The sequence below is a fragment of the Staurois parvus genome, unplaced genomic scaffold, assembly GCF_062004578.1.
Source record: "Staurois parvus isolate SC_StPar_1 unplaced genomic scaffold, SC_StPar_1.0 ptg002236l, whole genome shotgun sequence".
NCBI classification, from domain to species: domain Eukaryota; kingdom Metazoa; phylum Chordata; class Amphibia; order Anura; family Ranidae; genus Staurois; species Staurois parvus.
Window position 1 is genome coordinate 123,756 of NW_028320032.1, and position 19,234 is coordinate 142,989.

General features: G+C 52.3%; 1 protein-coding gene across 1 annotated transcript in view; it reads left to right on the forward strand.

Annotated features, from left to right (window-relative positions):
• Positions 1 to 18,834, forward strand: part of LOC149431488 (uncharacterized) — a 57,208-nt gene extending 38,374 nt beyond the window's left edge. The window contains exons 3-4 of the mRNA XM_089665546.1: positions 2,666 to 3,919; positions 18,603 to 18,834. Coding sequence (XP_089521672.1) covers positions 2,666 to 3,746 — 1,081 coding nt within the window. The 3' untranslated portion in view covers positions 3,747 to 3,919; positions 18,603 to 18,834. The remainder of the gene's footprint in view (positions 1 to 2,665; positions 3,920 to 18,602) is intronic.
• Positions 18,835 to 19,234: the final 400 nt, after the last annotated feature.

The following is a 19,234-nucleotide window of genomic DNA, read 5'->3' on the forward strand; positions in this document are numbered from 1 at the left end:
CTGTGTCCGCAGTCTCTGGTCATCTCCTGTACTATGACCACAGTCTCTGGTCATCTCCTGTACTGTGTCCGCAGTCTCTGGTCATCTCCTGTACTGTGTCCGCAGTCTCTGGTCATCTCCTGTACTATGACCACAGTCTCTGGTCATCTCCTGTACTATGTCCGCAGTCTCTGGTCATCTCCTGTACTGTGTCTGCAGTCTCTGGTCATCTCCTGTACTATGTCCGCAGTCTCTGGTCATCTCCTGTACTGTGTCCGCAGTCTCTGGTCATCTCCTGTACTGTGTCCGCAGTCTCTGGTCATCTCCTGTACTGTGTCCGCAGTCTCTGGTCATCTCCTGTACTATGTCCGCAGTCTCTGGTCGTCTCCTGTACTGTCTGCAGTCTCTGGTCATCTCCTGTACTGTGTCCGCAGTCTCTGGTCATCTCCTGTACTGTGTCCGCAGTCTCTGGTCATCTCCTGTACTATGTCCGCAGTCTCTGGTCATCTCCTGTACTATGTCCGCAGTCTCCGGTCATCTCCTGTACTATGTCCGCAGTCTCTGGTCATCTCCTGTACTATGTCCGCAGTCTCTGGTCATCTCCTGTACTGTGTCCGCAGTCTCTGGTCATCTCCTGTACTGTGTCCGCAGTCTCTGGTCATCTCCTGTACTATGTCTGCAGTCTCTGGTCATCTCCTGTACTATGTCTGCAGTCTCTGGTCATCTTCTGTACTATGTCTGCAGTCTCTGGTCATCTCCTGTACTGTATCCGCAGTCTCTGGTCATCTCCTGTACTATGTCTGCAGTCTCTGGTCATCTCCTGTACTATGTCTGCAGTCTCTGGTTATCTCCTGTACTGTGTCCGCAGTCTCTGGTCATCTCCTGTACTATGTCCGCAGTCTCTGGTCATCTCCTGTACTGTGTCCGCAGTCTCTGGTCATCTCCTGTACTATGTCCGCAGTCTCTGGTCATCTCCTGTACTGTGTCCGCAGTCTCTGGTCATCTCCTGTACTGTGTCCGCAGTCTCTGGTCATCTCCTGTACTGTGTCCGCAGTCTCTGGTCATCTCCTGTACTGTGTCCGCAGTCTCTGGTCATCTCCTGTACTGTGTCCGCAGTCTCCGGTCATCTCCTGTACTGTGTCCGCAGTCTCTGGTCATCTCCTGTACTATGTCCGCAGTCTCTGGTCATCTCCTGTACTATGTCCGCAGTCTCTGGTCATCTCCTGTACTGTCCGCAGTCTCTGGTCATCTCCTGTACTATGTCCGCAGTCTCTGGTCATCTCCTGTACTATGTCCGCAGTCTCTGGTCATCTCCTGTACTGTGTCCGCAGTCTCTGGTCATCTCCTGTACTGTGTCCGCAGTCTCTGGTCATCTCCTGTACTGTGTCCGCAGTCTCTGGTCATCTCCTGTACTGTGTCCGCAGTCTCTGGTCATCTCCTGTACTATGTCCGCAGTCTCTGGTCATCTCCTGTACTGTGTCTGCAGTCTCTGGTCATCTCCTGTACTATGTCTGCAGTCTCTGGTCGTCTCCTGTACTGTATCCGCAGTCTCTGGTCGTCTCCTGTACTGTCTGCAGTCTCTGGTCATCTCCTGTACTGTGTCCGCAGTCTCTGGTCATCTCCTGTACTATGTCTGCAGTCTCTGGTCATCTCCTGTACTGTGTCCGCAGTCTCTGGTCATCTCCTGTACTATGTCTGCAGTCTCTGGTCATCTCCTGTACTATGTCTGCAGTCTCTGGTCATCTCCTGTACTGTGTCCGCAGTCTCTGGTCATCTCCTGTACTATGTCCGCAGTCTCTGGTCATCTCCTGTACTGTCTGCAGTCTCCGGTCATCTCCTGTACTGTGTCCGCAGTCTCTGGTCATCTCCTGTACTATGTCTGCAGTCTCCGGTCATCTCCTGTACTGTGTCCGCAGTCTCTGGTCATCTCCTGTACTATGTCTGCAGTCTCTGGTCATCTCCTGTACTGTGTCCGCAGTCTCTGGTCATCTCCTGTACTGTGTCCGCAGTCTCTGGTCATCTCCTGTACTGTGTCCGCAGTCTCTGGTCATCTCCTGTACTGTGTCCGCAGTCTCTGGTCATCTCCTGTACTGTGTCCGCAGTCTCTGGTCATCTCCTGTACTGTGTCTGCAGTCTCTGGTCATCTCCTGTACTGTGTCCGCAGTCTCTGGTCATCCCTGTACTGTGTCCGCAGTCTCTGGTCATCCCCTGTACTATGTCTGCAGTCTCTGGTCATCTCCTGTACTGTGTCTGCAGTCTCTGGTCATCTCCTGTACTATGTCTGCAGTCTCTGGTCATCTCCTGTACTATGTCTGCAGTCTCTGGTCATCTCCTGTACTGTGTCTGCAGTCTCTGGTCATCCTATATGACGTGTCCCGTGTGAATGGCGCGGCGTGTCCCGTGTGAGGGGTCCTGCACGGTGTCTGGGCGGAGGATGGGTCATGTACACAATAGATGATGCCGCCCATCACTCAGCACGGAAGGCTCATTCATCCTCCATCCTGTGTGGGCCCCGCCCCCTGCACAGCCGACACGCCCATCTCTCCCTCAGTCACGTGACAAGACATTGCCAGGAAGGGAGAACTCTACAAGGTGGATGCAGCCGTTCGGCAATCGATTGATTGTGACTGAAACTGACATGTGCAGAGGAGGCCGGGAGACATCTTCACAGCCAGTATTAGGGAAGTGTCCCGGTACTGACGAGTGAATCCCGGAGGGTCCCGGTACTGCCGAGTGAATCCTGGAGGGTCCCGGTACTGACGAGTGAATCCCGGAGGGTCCCGGTACTGCCGAGTGAATCCCGGAGGGTCCCAGTACTGCCGAGTGAATTCCGGAGGGTCCCGGTACTGCCGAGTGAATCCCGGAGGGTCCCAGTACTGCCGAGTGAATTCCGGAGGGTCCCGGTACTGCCGAGTGAATCCCGGAGGGTCCCGGTACTGCTGAGTGAATCCCGGAGGGTCCCGGTACTGACGGGTGAATTCCGGAGGGTCCCGGTACTGCCGAGTGAATCCCGGAGGGTCCCAGTACTGCTGGGTGAATCCCGGAGGGTCCCGGTACTGCCGAGTGAATCCCGGAGGGTCCCGGTACTGACGGGTGAATTCCGGAGGGTCCCGGTACTGCCGAGTGAATCCCGGAGGGTCCCGTTACTGACGAGTGAATCCCGGAGGGTCCCGTTACTGGCGGGTGAATCCCGGAGGGTCCCGTTACTGGCGGGTGAATCCCGGAGGGTCCCGGTACTGACGGGTGAATCCCGGAGGGTCCTGTTACTGACGGGTGAATCCTGGAGGGTCCCGGTACTGACGGGTGAAGTCTGGAGGGTCCCGTTACTGACGGGTGAATCCTGGAGGGTCCCGGTACTGACGGGTGAAGTCTGGAGGGTCCCGTTACTGCTGAGTGAATCCCGGAGGGTCCCATTACTGCTGAGTGAATCCCGGAGGGTCCCGTTACTGCTGAGTGAATCCCGGAGGGTCCCGTTACTGAAAGGTGAAGTCTGGAGGGTCCCGTTACTGCCGAGTGAATCCCGGAGGGTCCCGTTACTGCCGGGTGAAGTCAGGAGGGTCCCGTTACTGCCGGGTGAAGTCAGGAGGGTCCCGTTACTGCCGGGTGAAGTCTGGAGGGTCCCGTTACTGAAAGGTGAAGTCTGGAGGGTCCCGTTACTGCCGAGTGAATCCCGGAGGGTCCCGTTACTGCCGGGTGAAGTCTGGAGGGTCCCGTTACTGCCGGGTGAAGTCTGGAGGGTCCCGGTACTGATCAATGTTGCACTCTGACCTTTCTTCAGTCCTCGATTAGGGAACAGTCCTTCCTGTGTGATCAGCTGACATGGATTCTTCGAAGGCAAAAGAATTAGTTAAATATTTAAAAAGAGGAAGATATCCGTCCGGAGCGACAAAACATGACAAACACATTATCAGACGTCGTTCAGCGAGCTTCGCACTTCAGGGTATGTGATTGGTTGTGATGACGTCATGGTGATTGGTTGTGATGGCGTCATGGTGATTGGTTGTGATGACGTCATGGTGAGTGGTTGTGATGACGTCATGGTGATTGGTTGTGATGACGTCATGGTGATTGTTTGTGATGAAGTCAAGGTGATTGGTTGTGATGGCGTCATGGTGATTGGTTGTGATGACGTCATGGTGATTGGTTGTGATGACGTCATGGTGTTTGTTTGTGATGACGTCATGGTGATTGGTTGTGATGACGTCATGGTGTTTGTGATGACGTCATGGTGATTGGTTGTGATGACGTCATGGTGTTTGTGATGACGTCATGGTGATTGGTTGTGATGACGTCATGGTGATTGGTTGTGATGACGTCATGGTGATTGGTTGTGATGACGTCATGATGTTTGGTTGTGATGATGTCATGGTGTTTGGTTGTGATGACATCCTGATGTTTGGTTGTGATGATGTCATGGTGTTTGGTTGTGATGACGTCATGGTGATTGGTTGTGATGACGTCATGGTGTTTGGTTGTGATGACGTCATGGTGTTTGGTTGTGATGACGTCATGGTGTTTGATTGTGATGACGTCATGGTGTTTGGTTGTGATGACGTCATGGTGTTTGGTTGTGATGACGTCATGGTGTTTGGTTGTCATGACGTCATGGTGAGTGGTTGTGATGACGTCATGAGGTTTGGTTGTGATGACGTCATGGTGAGTGGTTGTGATGACGTCATGAGGTTTGGTTGTGATGACGTCATGGTGGTGATTTGTGTTCTCATCCCACAGACGGTTCGCTGCGTTCTTACCATTTGTGTTCTCATCCCAGATGGTTCGCTGCGTTCTTACGATTTGTGTTCTCATCCCACAGACGGTTCGCTGCGTTCTTACCATTTGTGTTCTCATCCCACAGACGGTTCGCTGCGTTCTTACCATTTGTGTTCTCATCCCACAGACGGTTCGCTGCGTTCTCACCATTTGTGTTCTCATCCCAGACGGTTCGCTGCGTTCTCACCATTTGTGTTCTCATCCCACAGACGGTCCGCTGCGTTCTTACGATTTGTGTTCTCATCCCACAGACGGTTCGCTGCGTTCTCACCATTTGTGTTCTCATCCCACAGACGGTTCGCTGCGTTCTCACCATTTGTGTTCTCATCCCACAGACGGTTCGCTGCGTTCTTACCATTTGTGTTCTCATCCCACAGACGGTTCGCTGCGTTCTTACGATTTGTGTTCTCATCCCACAGACGGTTCGCTGCGTTCTCACCGTTTGTGTTCTCACCCCACAGATGGTTCGCTGCGTTCTCACCATTTGTGTTCTCACCCCACAGACGGTTCGCTGCGTTCTTACCATTTGTGTTCTCATCCCACAGACGGTTCGCTGCGTTCTTACCATTTGTGTTCTCATCCCACAGACGGTTCGCTGCGTTCTTACCATTTGTGTTCTCACCCCACAGACGGTTCGCTGCGTTCTTACCATTTGTGTTCTCATCCCACAGACGGTTCTCTGCGTTCTCACCATTTGTGTTCTCATCCCACAGACAGTTCGCTGCGTTCTTACCATTTGTGTTCTCATCCCACAGACGGTTCGCTGCGTTCTCACCATTTGTGTTCTCATCCCACAGACGGTTCGCTGCGTTCTCACCATTTGTGTTCTCATCCCACAGACGGTTCGCTGCGTTCTCACCATTTGTGTTCTCATCCCACAGACGGTTCGCTGCGTTCTTACGATTTGTGTTCTCATCCCACAGACGGTTCGCTGCGTTCTTACCATTTGTGTTCTCATCCCACAGACGGTTCGCTGCGTTCTTACCATTTGTGTTCTCATCCCACAGACGGTTCGCTGCGTTCTCACCATTTGTGTTCTAATCCCACAGACGGTTCGCTGCGTTCTCACCATTTGTGTTCTCATCCCACAGACGGTTCGCTGCGTTCTCACCATTTGTGTTCTCACCCCACAGACGGTTCGCTGCGTTCTCACGATTTGTGTTCTCATCCCACAGACGGTTCGCTGCGTTCTCACCATTTGTGTTCTCATCCCACAGACGGTTCGCTGCGTTCTCACCATTTGTGTTCTCATCCCACAGACGGTTCGCTGCGTTCTTACCATTTGTGTTCTCATCCCACAGACGGTTCGCTGCGTTCTTACCATTTGTGTTCTCATCCCACAGACGGTTCGCTGCGTTCTCACCATTTGTGTTCTCATCCCACAGACGGTTTGCTGCGTTCTCACCATTTGTGTTCTCATCCCACAGACGGTTCGCTGCGTTCTCACCATTTGTGTTCTCATCCCACAGACGGTTCGCTGCGTTCTCACCATTTGTGTTCTCACCCCACAGACGGTTCGCTGCGTTCTTACCATTTGTGTTCTCACCCCACAGATGGTTCGCTGCGTTCTTACCATTTGTGTTCTCACCCCACAGACGGTTCGCTGCGTTCTTACCACTTGTGTTCTCATCCCACAGACGGTTCGCTGCGTTCTCACCATTTGTGTTCTCATCCCACAGACGGTTCGCTGCGTTCTCACCATTTGTGTTCTCACCCCACAGACGGTTCGCTGCGTTCTCACCATTTGTGTTCTCATCCCACAGACGGTTCGCTGCGTTCTCACCATTTGTGTTCTCATCCCACAGACGGTTCGCTGCGTTCTCACCATTTGTGTTCTCATCCCACAGACGGTTCGCTGCGTTCTCACCATTTGTGTTCTCATCCCACAGACGGTTCGCTGCGTTCTCACCATTTGTGTTCTCATCCCACAGACGGTTTGCTGCGTTCTCACCATTTGTGTTCTCATCCCACAGACGGTTCGCTGCGTTCTCACCATTTGTGTTCTCATCCCACAGACGGTTCGCTGCGTTCTCACCATTTGTGTTCTCACCCCACAGACGGTTCGCTGCGTTCTTACCATTTGTGTTCTCACCCCACAGATGGTTCGCTGCGTTCTTACCATTTGTGTTCTCATCCCACAGACGGTTCGCTGCGTTCTCACCATTTGTGTTCTCATCCCACAGACGGTTCGCTGCGTTCTCACCATTTGTGTTCTCACCCCACAGACGGTTCGCTGCGTTCTTACCACTTGTGTTCTCATCCCACAGACGGTTCGCTGCGTTCTCACCATTTGTGTTCTCATCCCACAGACGGTTCGCTGCGTTCTCACCATTTGTGTTCTCATCCCACAGACGGTTCGCTGCGTTCTTACCATTTGTGTTCTCATCCCAGATGGTTCGCTGCGTTCTTACGATTTGTGTTCTCATCCCACAGACGGTTCGCTGCGTTCTTACCATTTGTGTTCTCATCCCACAGACGGTTCGCTGCGTTCTTACCATTTGTGTTCTCATCCCACAGACGGTTCGCTGCGTTCTCACCATTTGTGTTCTCATCCCAGACGGTTCGCTGCGTTCTCACCATTTGTGTTCTCATCCCACAGACGGTCCGCTGCGTTCTTACGATTTGTGTTCTCATCCCACAGACGGTTCGCTGCGTTCTCACCATTTGTGTTCTCATCCCACAGACGGTTCGCTGCGTTCTCACCATTTGTGTTCTCATCCCACAGACGGTTCGCTGCGTTCTTACCATTTGTGTTCTCATCCCACAGACGGTTCGCTGCGTTCTCACCATTTGTGTTCTCATCCCACAGACGGTTCGCTGCGTTCTTACCATTTGTGTTCTCACCCCACAGATGGTTCGCTGCGTTCTCACCATTTGTGTTCTCATCCCACAGACGGTTCGCTGCGTTCTCACCGTTTGTGTTCTCACCCCACAGATGGTTCGCTGCGTTCTCACCATTTGTGTTCTCACCCCACAGACGGTTCGCTGCGTTCTTACCATTTGTGTTCTCATCCCACAGACGGTTCGCTGCGTTCTTACCATTTGTGTTCTCATCCCACAGACGGTTCGCTGCGTTCTTACCATTTGTGTTCTCACCCCACAGACGGTTCGCTGCGTTCTTACCATTTGTGTTCTCATCCCACAGACGGTTCTCTGCGTTCTCACCATTTGTGTTCTCATCCCACAGACAGTTCGCTGCGTTCTTACCATTTGTGTTCTCATCCCACAGACGGTTCGCTGCGTTCTCACCATTTGTGTTCTCATCCCACAGACGGTTCGCTGCGTTCTCACCATTTGTGTTCTCATCCCACAGACGGTTCGCTGCGTTCTCACCATTTGTGTTCTCATCCCACAGACGGTTCGCTGCGTTCTTACCATTTGTGTTCTCACCCCACAGATGGTTCGCTGCGTTCTTACCATTTGTGTTCTCACCCCACAGACGGTTCGCTGCGTTCTTACCACTTGTGTTCTCATCCCACAGACGGTTCGCTGCGTTCTCACCATTTGTGTTCTCATCCCACAGACGGTTCGCTGCGTTCTCACCATTTGTGTTCTCACCCCACAGACGGTTCGCTGCGTTCTCACCATTTGTGTTCTCATCCCACAGACGGTTCGCTGCGTTCTCACCATTTGTGTTCTCATCCCACAGACGGTTCGCTGCGTTCTCACCATTTGTGTTCTCATCCCACAGACGGTTCGCTGCGTTCTCACCATTTGTGTTCTCATCCCACAGACGGTTCGCTGCGTTCTCACCATTTGTGTTCTCATCCCACAGACGGTTTGCTGCGTTCTCACCATTTGTGTTCTCATCCCACAGACGGTTCGCTGCGTTCTCACCATTTGTGTTCTCATCCCACAGACGGTTCGCTGCGTTCTCACCATTTGTGTTCTCACCCCACAGACGGTTCGCTGCGTTCTTACCATTTGTGTTCTCACCCCACAGATGGTTCGCTGCGTTCTTACCATTTGTGTTCTCATCCCACAGACGGTTCGCTGCGTTCTCACCATTTGTGTTCTCATCCCACAGACGGTTCGCTGCGTTCTCACCATTTGTGTTCTCACCCCACAGACGGTTCGCTGCGTTCTTACCACTTGTGTTCTCATCCCACAGACGGTTCGCTGCGTTCTCACCATTTGTGTTCTCATCCCACAGACGGTTCGCTGCGTTCTCACCATTTGTGTTCTCACCCCACAGACGGTTCGCTGCGTTCTCACCATTTGTGTTCTCATCCCACAGACGGTTCGCTGCGTTCTCACCATTTGTGTTCTCATCCCACAGACGGTTCGCTGCGTTCTTACCATTTGTGTTCTCATCCCACAGACGGTTCGCTGCGTTCTCACCATTTGTGTTCTCATCCCACAGACGGTTCGCTGCGTTCTCACCATTTGTGTTCTCATCCCACAGACGGTTCGCTGCGTTCTTACGATTTGTGTTCTCATCCCACAGACGGTTCGCTGCGTTCTCACCATTTGTGTTCTCACCCCACAGACGGTTCGCTGCGTTCTCACCATTTGTGTTCTCATCCCACAGACGGTTCGCTGCGTTCTCACCATTTGTGTTCTCATCCCACAGACGGTTCGCTGCGTTCTCACCATTTGTGTTCTCATCCCACAGACGGTTCGCTGCGTTCTTACGATTTGTGTTCTCATCCCACAGACGGTTCGCTGCGTTCTCACCATTTGTGTTCTCATCCCACAGACGGTTCGCTGCGTTCTTACCATTTGTGTTCTAATCCCACAGACGGTTCGCTGCGTTCTTACCATTTGTGTTCTCATCCCACAGACGGTTCGCTGCGTTCTCACCATTTGTGTTCTCATCCCACAGACGGTTCGCTGCGTTCTTACCATTTGTGTTCTCATCCCACAGACGGTTCGCTGCGTTCTCACCATTTGTGTTCTCATCCCACAGACGGTTCGCTGCGTTCTTACCATTTGTGTTCTCATCCCACAGACGGTTCGCTGCGTTCTTACCATTTGTGTTCTCATCCCACAGACGGTTCGCTGCGTTCTCACCATTTGTGTTCTCATCCCACAGACGGTTCGCTGCGTTCTTACCATTTGTGTTCTCATCCCACAGACGGTTCGCTGCGTTCTTACCATTTGTGTTCTCATCCCACAGACGGTTCGCTGCGTTCTTACCATTTGTGTTCTCATCCCACAGACGGTTCGCTGCGTTCTTACCATTTGTGTTCTCATCCCACAGACGGTTCGCTGCAGTCTCACCATTTGTGTTCTCATCCCACAGACGGTTCGCTGCGTTCTCACCATTTGTGTTCTCATCCCACAGACGGTTCGCTGCGTTCTCACCATTTGTGTTCTCACCCCACAGACGGTTCGCTGCGTTCTCACCATTTGTGTTCTCATCCCACAGACGGTTCGCTGCGTTCTCACCATTTGTGTTCTCATCCCACAGACGGTTCGCTGCGTTCTCACCATTTGTGTTCTCATCCCACAGACGGTTCGCTGCGTTCTCACCATTTGTGTTCTCATCCCACAGACGGTTCGCTGCGTTCTTACCATTTGTGTTCTCATCCCACAGACGGTTCGCTGCGTTCTCACCATTTGTGTTCTCACCCCACAGACGGTTCGCTGCGTTCTCACCACTTGTGTTCTCATCCCACAGACGGTTCGCTGCGTTCTCACCATTTGTGTTCTCATCCCACAGACGGTTCGCTGCGTTCTCACCATTTGTGTTCTCATCCCACAGACGGTTCGCTGCGTTCTCACCATTTGTGTTCTCATCCCACAGACGGTTCGCTGCGTTCTCACCATTTGTGTTCTCATCCCACAGACGGTTCGCTGCGTTCTCACCATTTGTGTTCTCACCCCACAGACGGTTCGCTGCGTTCTTTCCATTTGTGTTCTCATCCCACAGACGGTTCGCTGCGTTCTTTCCATTTGTGTTCTCATCCCACAGACGGTTCGCTGCGTTCTCACGGTTTGTGTTCTCATCCCACAGACGGTTCGCTGCGTTCTCACCGTTTGTGTTCTCATCCCACAGACGGTTCGCTGCGTTCTCACCATTTGTGTTCTCATCCCACAGACGGTTCGCTGCGTTCTCACCATTTGTGTTCTCATCCCACAGACGGTTCGCTGCGTTCTCACCATTTGTGTTCTCATCCCACAGACGGTTCGCTGCGTTCTCACCATTTGTGTTCTCACCCCACAGACGGTTCGCTGCGTTCTTACCATTTGTGTTCTCACCCCACAGATGGTTCGCTGCGTTCTTACCATTTGTGTTCTCACCCCACAGACGGTTCGCTGCGTTCTTACCACTTGTGTTCTCATCCCACAGACGGTTCGCTGCGTTCTCACCATTTGTGTTCTCATCCCACAGACGGTTCGCTGCGTTCTCACCATTTGTGTTCTCATCCCACAGACGGTTCGCTGCGTTCTCACCATTTGTGTTCTCATCCCACAGACGGTTCGCTGCGTTCTCACCATTTGTGTTCTCATCCCACAGACGGTTCGCTGCGTTCTCACCATTTGTGTTCTCATCCCACAGACGGTTCGCTGCGTTCTCACCATTTGTGTTCTCACCCCACAGACGGTTCGCTGCGTTCTCACCATTTGTGTTCTCATCCCACAGACGGTTCGCTGCGTTCTCACCATTTGTGTTCTCACCCCACAGACGGTTCGCTGCGTTCTCACCATTTGTGTTCTCATCCCACAGACGGTTCGCTGCGTTCTCACCATTTGTGTTCTCATCCCACAGACGGTTCGCTGCGTTCTCACCATTTGTGTTCTCATCCCACAGACGGTTCGCTGCGTTCTTACGATTTGTGTTCTCATCCCACAGACGGTTCGCTGCGTTCTCACCATTTGTGTTCTCATCCCACAGACGGTTCGCTGCGTTCTTACCATTTGTGTTCTAATCCCACAGACGGTTCGCTGCGTTCTTACCATTTGTGTTCTCATCCCACAGACGGTTCGCTGCGTTCTCACCATTTGTGTTCTCATCCCACAGACGGTTCGCTGCAGTCTCACCATTTGTGTTCTCATCCCACAGACGGTTCGCTGCGTTCTCACCATTTGTGTTCTCATCCCACAGACGGTTCGCTGCGTTCTCACCATTTGTGTTCTCACCCCACAGACGGTTCGCTGCGTTCTCACCATTTGTGTTCTCATCCCACAGACGGTTCGCTGCGTTCTCACCATTTGTGTTCTCACCCCACAGACGGTTCGCTGCGTTCTCACCATTTGTGTTCTCATCCCACAGACGGTTCGCTGCGTTCTCACCATTTGTGTTCTCATCCCACAGACGGTTCGCTGCGTTCTCACCATTTGTGTTCTCATCCCACAGACGGTTCGCTGCGTTCTCACCATTTGTGTTCTCATCCCACAGACGGTTCGCTGCGTTCTTACCATTTGTGTTCTCATCCCACAGACGGTTCGCTGCGTTCTCACCATTTGTGTTCTCATCCCACAGACGGTTCGCTGCGTTCTTACCATTTGTGTTCTCATCCCACAGACGGTTCGCTGCGTTCTCACCATTTGTGTTCTCATCCCACAGACGGTTCGCTGCAGTCTCACCATTTGTGTTCTCATCCCACAGACGGTTCGCTGCGTTCTCACCATTTGTGTTCTCATCCCACAGACGGTTCGCTGCGTTCTCACCATTTGTGTTCTCATCCCACAGACGGTTCGCTGCGTTCTCACCATTTGTGTTCTCATCCCACAGACGGTTCGCTGCGTTCTCACCATTTGTGTTCTCATCCCACAGACGGTTCGCTGCGTTCTCACCATTTGTGTTCTCACCCCACAGACGGTTCGCTGCGTTCTCACCATTTGTGTTCTCATCCCACAGACGGTTCGCTGCGTTCTCACCATTTGTGTTCTCACCCCACAGACGGTTCGCTGCGTTCTCACCATTTGTGTTCTCATCCCACAGACGGTTCGCTGCGTTCTCACCATTTGTGTTCTCATCCCACAGACGGTTCGCTGCGTTCTCACCATTTGTGTTCTCATCCCACAGACGGTTCGCTGCGTTCTTACGATTTGTGTTCTCATCCCACAGACGGTTCGCTGCGTTCTCACCATTTGTGTTCTCATCCCACAGACGGTTCGCTGCGTTCTTACCATTTGTGTTCTAATCCCACAGACGGTTCGCTGCGTTCTTACCATTTGTGTTCTCATCCCACAGACGGTTCGCTGCGTTCTCACCATTTGTGTTCTCATCCCACAGACGGTTCGCTGCGTTCTTACCATTTGTGTTCTCATCCCACAGACGGTTCGCTGCGTTCTCACCATTTGTGTTCTCATCCCACAGACGGTTCGCTGCAGTCTCACCATTTGTGTTCTCATCCCACAGACGGTTCGCTGCGTTCTCACCATTTGTGTTCTCATCCCACAGACGGTTCGCTGCGTTCTCACCATTTGTGTTCTCACCCCACAGACGGTTCGCTGCGTTCTCACCATTTGTGTTCTCATCCCACAGACGGTTCGCTGCGTTCTCACCATTTGTGTTCTCATCCCACAGACGGTTCGCTGCGTTCTCACCATTTGTGTTCTCATCCCACAGACGGTTCGCTGCGTTCTCACCATTTGTGTTCTCATCCCACAGACGGTTCGCTGCGTTCTTACCATTTGTGTTCTCATCCCACAGACGGTTCGCTGCGTTCTCACCATTTGTGTTCTCATCCCACAGACGGTTCGCTGCGTTCTTACCATTTGTGTTCTCATCCCACAGACGGTTCGCTGCGTTCTCACCATTTGTGTTCTCATCCCACAGACGGTTCGCTGCAGTCTCACCATTTGTGTTCTCATCCCACAGACGGTTCGCTGCGTTCTCACCATTTGTGTTCTCATCCCACAGACGGTTCGCTGCGTTCTCACCATTTGTGTTCTCACCCCACAGACGGTTCGCTGCGTTCTCACCATTTGTGTTCTCATCCCACAGACGGTTCGCTGCGTTCTCACCATTTGTGTTCTCATCCCACAGACGGTTCGCTGCGTTCTCACCATTTGTGTTCTCATCCCACAGACGGTTCGCTGCGTTCTTACCATTTGTGTTCTCATCCCACAGACGGTTCGCTGCGTTCTTACCATTTGTGTTCTCATCCCACAGACGGTTCGCTGCGTTCTCACCATTTGTGTTCTCATCCCACAGACGGTTCGCTGCGTTCTCACCATTTGTGTTCTCATCCCACAGACGGTTCGCTGCGTTCTCACCATTTGTGTTCTCATCCCACAGACGGTTCGCTGCGTTCTCACCATTTGTGTTCTCATCCCACAGACGGTTCGCTGCGTTCTCACCATTTGTGTTCTCATCCCACAGACGGTTCGCTGCGTTCTCACCGTTTGTGTTCTCATCCCACAGACGGTTCGCTGCGTTCTCACCGTTTGTGTTCTCATCCCACAGACGGTTCGCTGCGTTCTCACGGTTTGTGTTCTCATCCCACAGACGGTTCGCTGCGTTCTCACCGTTTGTGTTCTCATCCCACAGACGGTTCGCTGCGTTCTCACCATTTGTGTTCTCATCCCACAGACGGTTCGCTGCGTTCTCACCATTTGTGTTCTCATCCCACAGACGGTTCGCTGCGTTCTCACCATTTGTGTTCTCATCCCACAGACGGTTCGCTGCGTTCTCACCATTTGTGTTCTCACCCCACAGACGGTTCGCTGCGTTCTCACCATTTGTGTTCTAATCCCACAGACGGTTCGCTGCGTTCTCACCATTTGTGTTCTCATCCCACAGACGGTTCGCTGCGTTCTCACCATTTGTGTTCTCATCCCACAGACGGTTCGCTGCGTTCTTACCATTTGTGTTCTCATCCCACAGACGGTTCGCTGCGTTCTCACCATTTGTGTTCTCATCCCACAGACGGTTCGCTGCGTTCTTACGATTTGTGTTCTCATCCCACAGACGGTTCGCTGCGTTCTCACCATTTGTGTTCTCATCCCACAGACGGTTCGCTGCGTTCTTACCATTTGTGTTCTAATCCCACAGACGGTTCGCTGCGTTCTCACCATTTGTGTTCTCATCCCACAGACGGTTCGCTGCGTTCTCACCATTTGTGTTCTCATCCCACAGACGGTTCGCTGCGTTCTTACCATTTGTGTTCTCATCCCACAGACGGTTCGCTGCGTTCTCACCATTTGTGTTCTCATCCCACAGACGGTTCGCTGCGTTCTTACCATTTGTGTTCTCATCCCACAGACGGTTCGCTGCGTTCTTACCATTTGTGTTCTCATCCCACAGACGGTTCGCTGCAGTCTCACCATTTGTGTTCTCATCCCACAGACGGTTCGCTGCGTTCTCACCATTTGTGTTCTCATCCCACAGACGGTTCGCTGCGTTCTCACCATTTGTGTTCTCACCCCACAGACGGTTCGCTGCGTTCTCACCATTTGTGTTCTCATCCCACAGACGGTTCGCTGCGTTCTCACCATTTGTGTTCTCATCCCACAGACGGTTCGCTGCGTTCTCACCATTTGTGTTCTCATCCCACAGACGGTTCGCTGCGTTCTCACCATTTGTGTTCTCACCCCACAGACGGTTCGCTGTGTTCTCACCATTTGTGTTCTCACCCCACAGACGGTTCGCTGCGTTCTCACCATTTGTGTTCTAATCCCACAGACGGTTCGCTGCGTTCTCACCATTTGTGTTCTCATCCCACAGACGGTTCGCTGCGTTCTCACCATTTGTGTTCTCATCCCACAGACGGTTCGCTGCGTTCTTACCATTTGTGTTCTCATCCCACAGACGGTTCGCTGCGTTCTCACCATTTGTGTTCTCATCCCACAGACGGTTCGCTGCGTTCTTACGATTTGTGTTCTCATCCCACAGACGGTTCGCTGCGTTCTCACCATTTGTGTTCTCATCCCACAGACGGTTCGCTGCGTTCTTACCATTTGTGTTCTAATCCCACAGACGGTTCGCTGCGTTCTCACCATTTGTGTTCTCATCCCACAGACGGTTCGCTGCGTTCTCACCATTTGTGTTCTCATCCCACAGACGGTTCGCTGCGTTCTTACCATTTGTGTTCTCATCCCACAGACGGTTCGCTGCGTTCTCACCATTTGTGTTCTCATCCCACAGACGGTTCGCTGCGTTCTTACCATTTGTGTTCTCATCCCACAGACGGTTCGCTGCGTTCTTACCATTTGTGTTCTCATCCCACAGACGGTTCGCTGCAGTCTCACCATTTGTGTTCTCATCCCACAGACGGTTCGCTGCGTTCTCACCATTTGTGTTCTCATCCCACAGACGGTTCGCTGCGTTCTCACCATTTGTGTTCTCACCCCACAGACGGTTCGCTGCGTTCTCACCATTTGTGTTCTCATCCCACAGACGGTTCGCTGCGTTCTCACCATTTGTGTTCTCATCCCACAGACGGTTCGCTGCGTTCTCACCATTTGTGTTCTCATCCCAGACGGTTCGCTGCGTTCTCACCATTTGTGTTCTCATCCCACAGACGGTTCGCTGCGTTCTCACCATTTGTGTTCTCATCCCACAGACGGTTCGCTGCGTTCTCACCATTTGTGTTCTCATCCCACAGACGGTTCGCTGCGTTCTTACCATTTGTGTTCTCATCCCACAGACGGTTCGCTGCGTTCTTACCATTTGTGTTCTCATCCCACAGACGGTTCGCTGCGTTCTCACCATTTGTGTTCTCATCCCACAGACGGTTCGCTGCGTTCTCACCATTTGTGTTCTCATCCCACAGACGGTTCGCTGCGTTCTCACCATTTGTGTTCTCACCCCACAGACGGTTCGCTGTGTTCTCACCATTTGTGTTCTCACCCCACAGACGGTTCGCTGCGTTCTTTCCATTTGTGTTCTCATCCCACAGACGGTTCGCTGCGTTCTTTCCATTTGTGTTCTCATCCCACAGACGGTTCGCTGCGTTCTCACGGTTTGTGTTCTCATCCCACAGACGGTTCGCTGCGTTCTCACCGTTTGTGTTCTCATCCCACAGACGGTTCGCTGCGTTCTCACCATTTGTGTTCTCACCCCACAGACGGTTCGCTGTGTTCTCACCATTTGTGTTCTCACCCCACAGACGGTTCGCTGCGTTCTTTCCATTTGTGTTCTCATCCCACAGACGGTTCGCTGCGTTCTTTCCATTTGTGTTCTCATCCCACAGACGGTTCGCTGCGTTCTCACGGTTTGTGTTCTCATCCCACAGACGGTTCGCTGCGTTCTCACCGTTTGTGTTCTCATCCCACAGACGGTTCGCTGCGTTCTCACCATTTGTGTTCTCATCCCACAGACGGTTCGCTGCGTTCTCACCATTTGTGTTCTCATCCCACAGACGGTTCGCTGCGTTCTCACCATTTGTGTTCTCATCCCACAGACGGTTCGCTGCGTTCTCACCATTTGTGTTCTCACCCCACAGACGGTTCGCTGTGTTCTCACCATTTGTGTTCTCACCCCACAGACGGTTCGCTGCGTTCTCACCATTTGTGTTCTAATCCCACAGACGGTTCGCTGCGTTCTCACCATTTGTGTTCTCATCCCACAGACGGTTCGCTGCGTTCTCACCATTTGTGTTCTCATCCCACAGACGGTTCGCTGCGTTCTTACCATTTGTGTTCTCATCCCACAGACGGTTCGCTGCGTTCTCACCATTTGTGTTCTCATCCCACAGACGGTTCGCTGCGTTCTTACCATTTGTGTTCTCATCCCACAGACGGTTCGCTGCGTTCTCACGATTTGTGTTCTCATCCCACAGACGGTTCGCTGCGTTCTCACGATTTGTGTTCTCATCCCACAGACGGTTCGCTGCGTTCTCACCATTTGTGTTCTCATCCCACAGACGGTTCGCTGCGTTCTCACCATTTGTGTTCTAATCCCACAGACGGTTCGCTGCGTTCTCACCATTTGTGTTCTCATCCCACAGACGGTTCGCTGCGTTCTCACCATTTGTGTTCTCATCCCACAGACGGTTCGCTGCGTTCTCACCATTTGTGTTCTCATCCCACAGACGGTTCGCTGCGTTCTTACCATTTGTGTTCTCATCCCACAGACGGTTCGCTGCGTTCTCACCATTTGTGTTCTCATCCCACAGACGGTTCGCTGCGTTCTTACCATTTGTGTTCTCATCCCACAGACGGTTCGCTGCGTTCTCACGATTTGTGTTCTCATCCCACAGACGGTTCGTTGCGTTCTCACGATTTGTGTTCTCATCCCACAGACGGTTCGCTGCGTTCTCACCATTTGTGTTCTCATCCCACAGACGGTTCGCTGCGTTCTCACCATTTGTGTTCTAATCCCACAGACGGTTCGCTGCGTTCTCACCATTTGTGTTCTCATCCCACAGACGGTTCGCTGCGTTCTCACCATTTGTGTTCTCATCCCACAGACGGTTCGCTGCGTTCTTACCATTTGTGTTCTCATCCCACAGACGGTTCGCTGCGTTCTCACCATTTGTGTTCTCATCCCACAGACGGTTCGCTGCGTTCTTACCATTTGTGTTCTCATCCCACAGACGGTTCGCTGCGTTCTCACGATTTGTGTTCTCATCCCACAGACGGTTCGCTGCGTTCTCATCATTTGTGTTCTCATCCCACAGACGGTTCGCTGCGTTCTCACCATTTGTGTTCTCATCCCACAGACGGTTCGCTGCGTTCTTACCATTTGTGTTCTCATCCCACAGACGGTTCGCTGCGTTCTCACCATTTGTGTTCTCACCCCACAGACGGTTCGCTGCGTTCTCACCATTTGTGTTCTCATCCCACAGACGGTTCGCTGCGTTCTCACCATTTGTGTTCTCATCCCACAGACGGTTCGCTGCGTTCTTACCATTTGTGTTCTCATCCCACAGACGGTTCGCTGCGTTCTCACCATTTGTGTTCTCATCCCACAGACGGTTCGCTGCGTTCTCACCATTTGTGTTCTCATCCCACAGACGGTTCGCTGTATTTCGTTGGTGTGCATAAAAATAAGCGCGTTAAAGTAGTGAGCAGCCAAGAGGAGAGTAAAGACATCTTCCGGCAGTTCCATGCGAGTGCCACGGGAGGACATAGCGGGATACAAAGAACCACAGAAAGTATAACCAGCCGCTTCTATTGGCCGGGGATGACCGTGGACATCCGGAAGTGGGTGCGTGTTCCCCGAAATCCTTCACCTTCTGAAAACTGCACACATATGTAACCGAATCTGTGACCTTCTCAGGGCTGCAGAACACATAGCGCCCCCTACAGAGCCGCACTCATCCCAAACCATTGCATGGTGAGGGGTAAGAACACCAATCGGCTCGGATCACAAATCCCTCCGGGGACAACTGATCACATTCTAATATCAGACTCATCACCAAATCACTTCCATCCAACTCCACAAACAGATCCCAACTCCACAAACGGATCCCATTCACGAACAGATCCCAACTCCACAAACAGATCCCAACTCCACAAACAGATCCCAACTCCGCAAACAGATCCCACCTCCACGAACAGATCCCAACTCCGCGAACAGATCCCAACTCCACGAACAGATCCCAACTCCACGAACAGATCCCAACTCCACGAACAGATCCCAACT